The sequence below is a fragment of the Podarcis bocagei genome (genome assembly GCF_964188305.1).
Source record: "Podarcis bocagei genome assembly, chromosome: 1".
Taxonomy (NCBI): domain Eukaryota; kingdom Metazoa; phylum Chordata; class Lepidosauria; order Squamata; family Lacertidae; genus Podarcis; species Podarcis bocagei.
Window position 1 is genome coordinate 140,629,967 of NC_138125.1, and position 13,492 is coordinate 140,643,458.

At 40.7% G+C, this 13,492-nt stretch overlaps 1 protein-coding gene across 5 annotated transcripts in view; it reads left to right on the forward strand.

Annotated features, from left to right (window-relative positions):
- Positions 1–13,492, forward strand: part of ERBB4 (erb-b2 receptor tyrosine kinase 4) — an 833,408-nt gene that overhangs the window by 688,369 nt on the left and 131,547 nt on the right. For all 5 annotated transcript variants that reach the window (XM_081196711.1, XM_081196710.1, XM_081196712.1 and 2 more), the window contains exons 17-19: positions 6,896–7,028; positions 12,606–12,728; positions 13,115–13,213. In XM_081196711.1, the coding sequence (XP_081052837.1) occupies positions 6,896–7,028; positions 12,606–12,728; positions 13,115–13,213 (355 nt within the window). The remainder of the gene's footprint in view (positions 1–6,895; positions 7,029–12,605; positions 12,729–13,114; positions 13,214–13,492) is intronic.

Consider the following 13,492-nt stretch of genomic DNA (forward strand, 5'->3'; position numbering starts at 1 on the left):
ACTCTCTAAAGAAGAGATAAGGGCGCAAGTTGCAAATCACCCCTTTTGGCTTGACAGTCACTAGACTGTTTCGATCCAAGAAGAAGAAAATATTCATTTTTTTGTGGAGGGGGTAGAAAATTGAAAATATGCAGCAAGTGTATAAAGAGAGCTCTTCTTTTGCTTAGGTTGAACCTGTTTCACCTGAGAGTCCAATCTAGTGGATTTAGATGTTTTCCCGTCACAGTTAAATCAATCTATATTAGACAGGACCTGACTTGGCATATTTTAAAAACAGCATTAATTCTTCTAGTGAAATCAGACACACACTGAAGAAGAGTGCTTATGAAAGTTCTTCTTATGTTAACTTTTCCTGATTGTTTGTGCTACAGTTTCTTCGACCCACAGAATGTCCATTGAATGTTCGCGTCCTTCCCACTTTTTGGAAATTAAGTTTTCTTTATTAATGCTAAGCCATAGGTACAGGCGAACAAAAAGAAAGCATAAGTTTCCAAACAGGAGCAGTTCAGAGGTTGCATTTTCTCACTAAATAGGGAGCAGATAATATTTTTTTTCAAGCAGCAAGTGGGCAAGAGAGTTTTGTATATCTGAACTGGACACATAAGAAATGGCATCCTACCAAATGGCGTAGAGATGTTCGGTTCTTCCTTACCCTTAGAAATGTGTGGTATTTGAGTTATTTTCTCTACAGTAGCTAGAATCCACATATTCTTGTACTGCAACAAGAGCTGTAGTGTCTTCCATTTCCGGGCCAAAAAAGTTATCGCTGCAGCCAGTACCCCTGTAAGCAGGCAACAAAGGTTCTGCTGGTGCATTTGCACTGCACCAACCTCACTGCCACTTTTCCTCTCCACCCACCTTCTGGTAAGCACAAAGGATGAGACTGAGCAGAGGACAGGTGAGCAGCAGTTACTGCCCCCCCCCAGTTACTGCCCAGAAGATTCTGGTGACCTTTTAATTTGCTTGGGGGACGTTCCGCCGTGAATAAATCCACAAAAGAGGGAGATTGAATAAACAGTTATGTAAAGCAAACTCTTAGAGGTGCTCAGATTTATTAAAGCACCAAACATATCCAAATGCAATGAGGGGAATCTTCAATAACATTATTGCATGAGGCTTCAAGAAAGGGTTGTATCTAGAGCAATATTGAGTAATGCATTCCGTCAGCACAAGGATTTCTGCTTGCATGGTGGGATCTCCCCCTGCACTCCCCAAATCTGTTCTAGGGGTTCCCCCAACCCTCTGGAGCAGATTTGGGGAGGTTGAAGGGTGTGCATAGGGGAGTAGAGGGATGAAAGTCCCATTGTGCAGAAATCTTAGTGTTGATGTTAGTTGGATACTACCCATATATATCTCCCAGCAGCAGCAGCAGCAGCAGCAACAGCAGCAGCAGCAGCAAAAAACAAAACAAAACAAAGCAGCAATGCTTCTGGGTTTTGTGACATTCAGACATTCAGAAGTATTCAAAATGTCTTAGACTGGCTAACAACTATAACACTGAGACTAAGAAAGCACAAAGGTCACCTTAATTTGTTATGGGGAGATATGGGAAGATGTGGTTGTCTTTGTGCTTTCTTAGTCTGTATATTTTTATATTTAGTGATGGGTAAGGCATTTTAAAGTTGTCTAATTGTGGGTGCAGTATTACCGGAGGGCAGGGGGAGGGAGGGACTGAGAAGGCACCTTGTTAAGGCACATAGAACTCTCTGCATACACCTCATTACATGGTCCAACTCAATGCCTCTCTGTGTCATTAGCTGACTGATGTGAAAGATGCTCAAGTTCAAACAGGGACTGATAAAATCTGTGTGAATCAGATACCTAGGCAGTATACAACATAATTAAACCCTCCTTTGCAGAAGGAGTTTTATGAAAATGTCACTTAGGTATTTTCACAGGAAACTATGTAGAAACACGAATAAAGATTACTAATTTATTTTCATAAATTCTGTAGCAACAAGGGCTTCAATGCTCAGCCTACTCACATATTATATTACCTATTTTAATAAAGAAGATAGGATAACAGATGTTCTCTCCCCTGGTTTTCCTTCACAGTGTCTCTTCCTGTTCTCTTCTCTACACCTTAAAACACTTAGTAATAATATATATAAGTAATTAAGCTCCAAATCCTGATTCTGACAGTACCATAGGGACAGTAGATGTTTTTGATGTTTTGAAATGGCTACAGAGTTGATACATGCTCCCCTGTTGAGCCACCTCATGCACCTTTGCAATATTAACTTTGAACTTTCATCTTGATTTGGTGTGTGTGCCTGTACAGGACTGAATAGCAGATGTTACAGAGGAAAGGAAAATATTGCATACTGTTTAAATAAACGTACACTCTTGATCTCTTCTAGATAAGTGCCAGCTCACTGTTTATCACTCCTAGTTAAGGAGTCAAAACATTTATTTAAAGTTGTCCATTCGTGACTTCCTTAATGCCAGCAAGTAAGAAATATTATGTTGTTTTATTAATTATTATTGTACCCCATTATTCCTCCAAAGAGCTCGGTGCACCTGCTTTCTTTTTCCCAAGTGATTCCCTGTCCTGGCTTCATATTGGGACAGATCTGCCTAGCTCTAGCAATAGACTTCCAGCCAGGGCTGACCCATCCTTGAGCCAAGGTGAGATGTTTGCATCAGCTGGCAGGTGTTGAGGAGCGACGGATCAGTGACCCCCTTTCAGAACTCCTCCAGAATCCATTTGCCCATAAAGCTACTCACCACTGTTACACTGGCTGGCTAGTTGCTTCTGTGGTGGTGGATGCAGTTGCCCCCAGCAGTCAACTAGCTGCTATTCCCAACCTAGGGGTCTAGGAGTGCTGCCATCACGTTGCAGCTGCAGGAAGTGGAGGCACTGTCCCTGAAGGGCTGGGTCACCTACACTGTGGTCTGAGGAACAGTCTTTCCTCCGAATGAGGTCTAGTGGGTGAGCTGGTCCTGGAATGCACCTGTCTAAGCAGTTAAACAGCTGCAAAAGTACAAGTGAGGCAAGCACTCTCTAGGGCTGCCTTGTCCACCATGCCAAGGAAGGACCCTATATTCCTCGCAGGAAGACATGGGCAAGGGGGTCACAGCGGGCCTTAGGAGTGTCTGTGGTTGGCAGCAGCAGAGGAAGTCAGTCTATGGGAAGATACCTCAAGCCCCACAATGGGCTTTGTGATAAATTTGCAACATGGGCTTCCTTATCTCCCCAAAAGGCCTTGCCTGTCCTGGAAAGCTGGTTGGTTGACTTTTGTCCTTCACCTTCTTTGGGTCCCTTTATTTAAGCTCCTTCCATTTCTAGTATCGTAATATGGCAGAAATAGGGATTCATTAAACCCAAGTGACAGATGTCTTTTAGCCACTGTTTCCTATCATGGGTTCTAGTATCATTTTTTCCTGTTCACTCTGGAGTCCAGATATATAACTGGGACCTCAAAATGTTGTCTTGACCACTAACTCCCACTGCCCCTGGTAGATCAGTATCCCGGATTTATTATGTCTTTTGTTCCTACTTTCTGGTACCAACTGGATGCCACACCCAGTTGGCTCCTCCTGCCTGTGCAGGAATGAGGGGGGAACAACAGGAGCTTGGGAATTATTAGTCCTTGGAATAAGAGCCTGTTACAAACTGCAAGGCTTCACTTGCCTCTTGCTCTCTTTGTCTAGAATAGGAGCAGCTGTTGTTTAACGTGCTAATCAGGGACTCAGCTATACAGCTGCAAATATAACGTTTAAAGTGTGTGTTAATTTCTCTGGTTGGCCAACCTTGAATATGTTTGTCTCCATCAGATACCCTCAGACCACTCTGTCTGCTCAGTGTAAATAGTAATACTTATGTTGGCCTTAGTACTACTGTATATTTAAAAAACTAAGTGGAAAGTCTTTGTCCTTAACTTGTATAGGCCTGATTTTATTCAGCTTAGAAGCACATTATACCATGATAATGAGACTATGATAGTTTGTGCTTACAAATGTCATAATGTCAGGTTACTTTTTGTGGCCTTTCGTGCACAAGGTCAACATGGCTATTTAAAAAATGCACCACGGAAGGACTGGACTAATTAACTCATCCCACACAGACTTTGCTCAGCATCTTAAGACATTAAACATTATTAGTGACACTGGAAGGAGCATATGTTATGGGCCAGCTGCTGGCCTCTATCACTTGTACAAGTAAAGAAAAGTCACCTTAGAAATACATTTTTCTGCAATCAGTATTAACTTTTTTTCTAGTGTTTTCAGGTTCATTTCACAAGTGCAGATAGGCACGTGACCTATTGATTGTAACAAACACCAGATGGATATTATGTCAGGGAAATGCTAGAGCCAGCAACCTATATAGAAGGCTAGGGGCTAATTAAGTAAGTTGGTGCCCAGTGCAAAAGATCTCAGGTGTTGTCAATGCACTCGGGGTCAAAGAAGCAGCCGCTCCTATTCCTTTGAAAATGAAAAAGGACAGCAGTCATTTGGATCTGTCTTTAGCATTTATGAGAACATATAGACACCAAATTGAGAAGCAGCATGTAATGGGTAGAAGGCATGTTTTTACCTCCTTACATCAAGTTTCACCATTGCATACCTTCCAAAATTTATCCGATGAAAATTATTATAATAATTATAATTATTTTATTGTTTATACCCCTCCCATCTGATTGGATTTGCCCAGCCACTCTGGGCGGTTTCCAAGATATATATAAAAAAATAACATTACAAGACATTAAACATTTTTTTAAAAAAAAAATTCCCTATACAGGGCTGTCTTCAGATGTCTTCTAAAAGTTGTATAATAACTTATCTCCTTGGTTCGGGGGGTTGCATAACACCATACCCTGCAACATTTCTCCAGTGAAAATAGGGACGTCCTAAGGAAAAGAGGGACATTCTGGGACCAAATCAGAAACCGGGACAATGTCTGTAAATCTGGAACTCTCCTTGGAAAATAGGGACACTTGGAGGGTCTGCCATTAGGTGGTAAGCAGTCATCTTCCACTAGTTCTAGGATTCTCCTTCTTATGGGTTGTGTCTTTTATCTGCACACACAAAGCTCCTCTGATTTCCCCTTTTCCCTACAGCCCTACACACCACGTTACTCCAGTTTCCTCTCACACAGAAATGGATGGACTGTGAAGAGGTGACAAGTCCTTGTGGGGCCTTGCGCACACGCACACATCCATGCAAAAAACACTTTATAGCTAGGCTTATTTAATCAATTTGTTAAATTCAGTGGGTGCAAGTTAAAGATACCTAAATCCAGTTGAAACTAATGGGACTCAACTGTGTTTAATTTTCATTTTCATTTGGAGAAGCATAATGTAAAATAATAATGACAGATAAGTGTCAAAGGGAAAAATGCTAGGTGCAGCTTCTCAGCCATAATTTTTCTGCGTAGATTTGCAGTTTTCCAAAACTAGCCCATTTGCCTACCTGATGTTGGAAAAATAGTGGCCTACCTCATAGGATGGTTGCAAGGACAAATGTTATAAATATTGGAAACCTCTGTGTTTGTATAATGTATTATATAAATATTGCTACTTAAACACAGTTCTCATAATATTACCCAAATGGCATCCATGAGACTCCTACCTTGACATTTTCTCAGAGAGATTTGACAAAATTGTATTGAATAGGTCACAATTCATTTTGAGGAATTGTTGAAATTGCAACTGATCCCTAATTTCTTGACCTTTCATTCATCTTCCTAACAATATAACATGGTTCAGCTAAGATAAGCTGAAGGATCTTTAGAGGATCTTGCTTTTGCATAGGAAGCTGGACTAGATAGGTTTATTATCCCTTAAAAATGTCAGTGTATTGTTGCCAGAATCAAATTTCAAACATTTTCCAGACAATTTGAGCAGGACTAAACAATGTCCCCAAATGGAATGAGAATCTGGTGTGAGCACAGTCCACTTTCAACTTCTTATGACTAGATATGACTTCTAGTAATATGCTCAATGCCCGAGTTGCAAAAATAACTGCTCACAGTAGTAGGCTGCATGGAATTGCAAGGCACAGTCTTTACTTCTGTGGGGAAAACCCATTTTTTGTGTGAATTACTACATTTGGCCAGAGCTGGCCCAAGACATTTTGGCACCTAAGGTGAACCACAACATGGCGACCCTCTCCGGGGAAGGAGGGGTGAGTGAATATCTCTATCAAGGACAAGGGGGGAAGTGGGAATCAAAGGCTGTCATGGGGAAGAAAAGGACCTGCTCTGAATCATACCAGGTGAATGCAGAGACCAGGAGACTCTAGAGAGTAGCCCCTGACATTTGTTCCCTAGGAGTGCGGAGAGACCTGCAGTGCCTCCTGTTCACTGAGCAGCTGCTGTAGCAGTGAATCAGGGGCAGGCTGCCAAGGAGGAGGCAGATCCAGCCTCCGAAGAGCATGCCATAGCTGTTGTGGCCACAGTGGCAGAAGCAGCAGTGGGCAATGCGTTCCTTGGAGGCCAGATCTGCTGCCCCTTGCCTCATGGGTGGGCTGGCCTGGCCTCTGGCAATACCCTGTCCCATGGTTCTACCTAGGGTAGCAGTTTCTTCGTGCAAGTATTGTGGAGCATCTCTGTTTGGCATTTTATGTCAGAGAGGAGCCCTTGCACTGTGAATCTTTGTTTCTCCATTCAGTGTTTTCATTTGTCATCAAAACACATGGTAATTGTCTGCCTCTTCTCTACACAGGGCCCTCCTTCCCCATCAAACATGCATGATGGCCTGCTTAAAAAACAACAACAGAACAGAATGTGATAAAGAAAAAAAACTTTGTCACAAATCGTACTGTGTTTTTGTGTGATTTGAAATGTTGCAATACTAACTTCACAAATCCTTACACTTCACAAAATTTAATTTGTAAGCATGCACACAAACCTGCTCCTGTGACTCACAGTTAACTGTTGGCTCCTGATTCACAGAACGCCCCTGATAGCTGCCGGAGTGATTGGAGGACTCTTCATCATCGTCATTCTGGGCTTGACGTTTGCAGTTTATGTGAGGCGCAAGAGCATCAAAAAAAAGAGGGCTTTGCGAAGGTTCTTGGAGACTGAGGTGAAGAGTTTTTCTTTCTTCCTCAAAGAAGCACTAGATACATACAAAGACATTTCTGTCCAGCTTTGTCCAAATTGTTTTTATTCTCCTATAAAGAGTTGTTCATGAAATTCTTCCCATCCAAATATGTCTACTGATAATGGGGTACTATTATGTTGACTATGTAGAATTAGTGTGTGTATGTGTGGGTGTATTCCCTCCACAATTGTCCCAAACAGGTTGCTGAACTTTTAATGAAAACCTCTCTCCAATTGTACCTAAACACTTGGGGCCCTCTTCAAATTTGGCCCCCAGTTAGTACTGAGTTCTTGAATGCCTTTTCCTAGAAGAGTACGATTCACAGCATTTCCCCCAGTATGAGCTTCTCCCCCACTACCTTAAATTAGTTTGAGATTAAACCATGTATTATCCTTACCCATTTTCCACAAAAAAATATTTATTTTTGAGGACGGTTATCATTGGGTATCCATGATGATAGGTCTTGAAATGGGTTGCAATCAAGAGTGCTCATCTCAAAATTTCAGGACTGTGAAGCTGAAGAAGACCAGATAAATTTAATTTGGGGGGAAATTGACTCCATATGTTTGTCCACTGCATGAGAGTATGAGAAAATGTTGCCAGCTGCTGCTTGTCTTGTCACTGCATCTCTGTGGTGGAAAAAGTTGCACCTGGTGAATCCATGTTTTATGCGACCCTTAAAAGTGCAGATTGCCAGCCCTAGTTGGTGGGAGCTGGAGAAGAGGTTGCTGAAGTTATCTGAAAGCTTTTTTGTTTAATGATGGGCTGTGAATAAAAGTTTTCTTCCTAAGGCCCCCTGACATTTAAGGTGTGCAGGCTCCCAAGATGCATTGCTCTTGCTTAGAAACTGCTTGTTTCAGTCCAAGCTCAAAACATTCAGTTGGCTATTTTAAGCCGTTTAACAAGTTTTTCAGAGTGTATAGGACTATGCTGTATATGAGCAAAACACTGCCAACATGATTTGATTCTGCTTTATCTGAACTGCTGGCCTTTAGAAATCCAGCTTTACTTTGCAGTTACAAGTGGAACAGAAATCTATTTCTTCTCAGCAGTGTTAGGCTTAGATGAAGACAAGCTTTAATTTCATAGCAGATCAGTATAAAGCAAATTCCTTGATGAAGTTGTAATTCTATTGTTTTCTCTCACTTAAAACTAATTAATTGATCCACCCTTGATTTGACTGGTTTATAACCATGCCATAAGTAACCAGTTCAGAAGAAACTGGTCTTGCTGTTTTATTTTTAAAGAAATCATATTGTTTGGCTTTTAAGCATTCTAATTTTGAAATGGCTTTAAGGATGCCCTATGTGTTATTTTGAATGAATAGGAGAGAATATCCCTCTAGGTTTAATATTCCTCTATAACCCTAGAAGCACTCAGTTTGGTTATAGTGCCACACTCTCAAACCTTTAACATTTGGCTTCTGATTTCTAGAGGCTGTCTGCCAGCTGAGCAAGGTATTTTGGCTCCACTGCTCTCGCCTTAAGGGCCGTTTTCTTTGTTTGCTTTGCTACACGAAGCAAGTGTTGTAGGAAATACTAATGATGCAGCGATCATTTTGCAACATCCTAGATTGTGCTAAGGCTTCAGATTCTCTCCACTGTGCAACTGATTATACAATATAAGGAGAATGGATGATCTGATCTATTATAGTTATCTGTGCACACATATTTTGAGTCAAATTTTGATGCCTGAAAAATGGGATTAGTTTGGACACAGTGAAAATTAACTGGATAAAATACTTGGAAGTCATTATCAAACAACTTTTGCCAACCTGGTGCCTTCTAGATATTTTGCACTACAACCAGCTCCAGGTACCCCAGGCAGCACAGCTGTCACAGCTAGCACTGGTGGCAGTGGCAGTGAAGGGTAGCACACTGCATCGTCTTTCAGTTAACATTATTAAAATCTTGCTGGATAATACAATAGTACAAGCAGGGCTTTTTTCAACCGGAACTCACTGGAACTCATTTATGGCACCTCTCAGGTGGGCACCATTGCCATTTTAAGAGAACAAGGGAGGCCTTCATGGTGAGTTTCAGCACTTACTTTTCTAGAAGAAAGAACACTGAATACAAGTTTGATGAGAGATATAAGAGGCACCTTGAAGCATTTTTTATTGTTAAAATCAGAGACTTTTGAAAGCTCCACTTTTGTAAACAGGGATGTAAAGAAATAAGGGGACAGATTTCCTTTCATCAAAAAAAAAAAAAAGGAAAGGAATGGGAAAAAACAAATCAGATACCTTTATGGAGGCTAAAACTGTCAAAGACTTCTAGTTATGATGGCTTTACACTGCTTCCAGTAGACTGGAATCCAACGGGATCGAGCCCCCCCCCCAGGTAAGTGGGTACAATATTGCAGCATCATAACTTCAAAATTTGGAGATGTCGTCAGATGTGTAGAACATCTTAAGTATCCAAAATATAAGATGGCCAATAGGGTTTTAAACTTGCATATTTAACTAGTTCTTTTAAATATATTTATATGTCCTTAATATGATAGCAAATAATAACAAGAATTAATTAGATGAGTATGAGTATATTTGGATACTGTAACTACTATATTTTTAATCAGAATTTGTACATATAATGTATAACGTCCTCTTCCTTACACCTATTTTTAGTGTTTGGCATACATCTGGCTGCTTGAAAGTTAATTAAGGGAAGCAGAGTGTAAAAATTATGGTGTCAGGCTTATGTCTATGGCTTTGTTCTTTGCTATTTGTTTTTGTTCTAGATTAATAAAGTAATTCCCAGTTCCCGATAATTTTTGCCTGCACAGCGTAGTCTATATACAACTAATTAAGTAGTCCGCAATGTTCACAGAGGCATGATAATGGAGCTCACATGGCAATGCACAGAGCACTTAGCCTTGCAAACAGACACTTTGAAACACTGCAGTGGTTTCAACCCAATTTGAACAAGAGTAGCCCTTAATTATTTTTCCTTATCCTGAAAGAAGACAGGCTATTTGTCAGTGTTTAGAGGCTAGTCTTTTCCCATTTATTTTTACAGAAATATATATTTCCAATCAAAAGCGCACTGTATAGTTCTAATCAATTGACGATCTTCTGACTGAATTCCATTCACATGGTTTGTTGGATTACAACTCATAGCACATGGAAGAGCATTTGTGGGGGCATGTGCATTAAATTAGGGTCTCCAGCACTATGTAATTGTGAAAAATAATCCAACCTCCCCCAAAATCCCCTTTCTTTTGAAAAAAGCTTGGAGTGAACATTACCTTTAAAGCAGACTAAAGGGAGGTGGATCAATTAAATATTAAGGTGCTGACTGTTTATAATGGCTTTCTGTTTATGTTCTTGGGCACCTTTGCCAACTTCATGTCCTCCAGATGTTTTGGACTACAGCCAGCCCCAGGTGCTGATGAAAGTTGTAGCCCAAAACATCTGGAGGGGCCCAGGTCGATGGCTGTTGCTATTGGTTTTTTATTGTTTTCTTTGAGTAATTACAATTACAATTATAATTTGAAGTTTCCTTAGGGGCATTTTTTAAGACTGAAAGGTGGGGTATGTGTGGTTTTATAAATAAATAAATATATCCGGAACATAACATTTTGAATAGCACATGATGTCATACTGACAAATACCGTGTTTCACCTACCTTTTACCTATGGATGACGACAACACTTACCACTTACCGGTACTTGATGGTGATAAAAAGAAAGAAACTAGCTAAATTTCTTAGAGCATTCTGGGCAGAGTACTCAGGTAGCTAAATGTTTCCAAGGCCTTAATCTTACCTGTACATTGAAATGCTTATTCATTTGAGCAGTCTTAATAAACACAATCTCTTATAATCCTTGCAGAGATAAGTATCAGGATAACACCAAGTTGGAATGGGAACCTACAGCTTATTTGATGGATTGACGTATTTTAAAACAACATTTTATGTAATCTGTCATGATGGGTATTTTGATAGAAACACAAGCTCAGCCATAACAACAAGTGACACCATTTCAGTTTGAGAATGCAGAGTTCTTCCACACCAGTGGGTCTGCTGCAGCCTGAGATGGCCTAAGCCTGGCAGATGGGGGGAAACAAGCCCTTAAAATGGTATTTGAGTTACATTGACTTTTTTGTCGCCTTAATTTGTGCTGGATTGCCGGCTCATGTGGCCAGCCCAAGCCCTCCCGCTCCCACAGAACACGGGGGGGGGGGGCAGGCTCAGCTGGAAATCTGCTGGATCCTAACTCCACTCATCTTGGTGGTCTGGCTTTAGGACTGAACCCTAATTTATCCCGTCCTTCTTTCCTTCCCTTTCTTTTTTGAAGTGTCGGTTAATGTAGGATGCATGTACTCAATGGAAGATTTGCCATTGAATGTCATGGGGTGTAGATTATGTCTCAGATTATTGCAGGGATCTGGCTTTAAAAACAAGCAAACTAAACACTAAGCACAATTCATAGCAGCCAAGGTCCCTTTGTCCCCCCCCCCCCCATAAAATATTTTAGGGAGTCGTTCCCCCCCAAAACAAAAGTTGATAGGCGTTTCCATTCAAATGATGTGTGTGCACCATGACGTGTGATTATGTGGGGTGCAGATTACCCGCCCCCCAATATTTTATTCAAGTTGGTACCCTGGCGCACTTCTATACATGTCTAGTCAGAAGTCCCACTGAGTTCCATGAGACTTACTGCCAGGTTAGTATGTATACGGTTGCAGCCTGAGTTCAGTTAAATCCTGTGGTTCAGATAACATTGTGATATATATCACAATTAAAATTGATGTTCAAGAACATCACTGTACATTTTATGAAGTCTTACATTCAAGTTCTGTCTCTCTCATCACTATCAATCCAGCTTGAATTAACAAACTATCAAATCCATTTATTCAGTGGAAAACATAAACACATGCTTCTGTCTCTACTATTTGGCATAGTGCATTTATCATTGGTTGGGTCATGCCAAACACAAAACATTGATGATTCAGTGCCATCATGAGAAGGCAAAACGCAAAAGCATTTTGTGATTCCACAAAATTCTCCAGTACAGTGGTACCTCGGGTTACATACGCTTCAGGTTACATACACTTCAGGTTACAGACTCCACTAACCCAGAAATAGTGCTTCAGGTTAAGAACTTTGCTTCAGGATGAGAACAGAAATTGTGCTCCGGCGGCGGGGCAGCAGCAGGAGGCCCAATTAGCTAAAGTGGTGCTTCAGGTTAAGAACAGTTTCAGGTTAAGTACGGACCTCCGGAATGAATTAAGTACTTAACCCGAGGTACCACTGTATAGCATATTTTTAACTGTTGCTTTTATTTATAGTGTCATTTTTTAAAAAACAAAACAAAACACAACACAACTTGTATTTAACTTTTATTAACATTGTTAATGAATACTTTATAGTCTTTGGAAACCTCTTAAAGGTTTTATTAATAATTAAGAGGGAAACCTATTATGTTAAATAATTAAAAACTACAATGGAAACTTGATTTTAAGGAACAAATCATTGAAATTAGCATAGGGACTTGTCATTTTTCACTGTTTCCCACTTTTGCATCCAGTATTCACTAAACACCAGTTTCATTTTGCAGCTGGTGGAACCCTTGACCCCTAGTGGCACAGCCCCCAACCAGGCACAGCTCCGCATTCTGAAAGAAACAGAGCTAAAACGTGTCAAAGTCCTTGGATCTGGGGCCTTTGGAACTGTGTATAAGGTATGTGCCTTTGATGGACTTAGTTCATCTACTGTGTGTATCTGGTGAAACCTTCAGCCTATCAGGGCAACAGGATAGTAGTGTGTTCAAGGGGTTCCTGAAATATGAAGATAAAATGCCTTTTGATTATACATGCAACTTAGAACTCAGTGCCCAGATCCTGTGTTCAACTGCTGTGTTCAGTTCTCAGAATTGGGCTGCTCAGTATTCTGCAAGGTATTTCAGTTAGAAAATGTAAATTGGACTCAAAGGATCATTTACCTCAAAGTACTAAGATCAACTTAGGCGTGTGGCAAATAACAAGGTTCAGTTGATTTCTTTTTGACAAATGCTTTGTAAGTAGCTAATTTGGAGTTACGGTTTTCTTCACTTTTTCAACATCTTAGGGTGTTTGGGTTCCTGAGGGAGAGAGTGTGAAGATTCCTGTGGCCATTAAAATCCTGAATGAGACAACTGGCCCCAAAGCCAATGTGGAGTTCATGGATGTAAGTAGTGGATACCCTGTTCCAGCGATGCATGTTCACACACATTATTTGTGGTTTAGCTTCACAATGGCAACTACTTCTTCCAATTAACACACTCTTATGATGCCCAGAGAGAATTGCCCTGGAAGAACCAAACTTGCATGGATTTGGTGGCCAAACTCTCTGCACTCAGTAGGCACCGAGAGTCCACCTAAATATGGTACCAACTCAGTGTTCCTCAAGCTCACTGAACTCTGGCTCACCTTGTTGCTTTATCTTTCGAACTCTGAAACAACACAG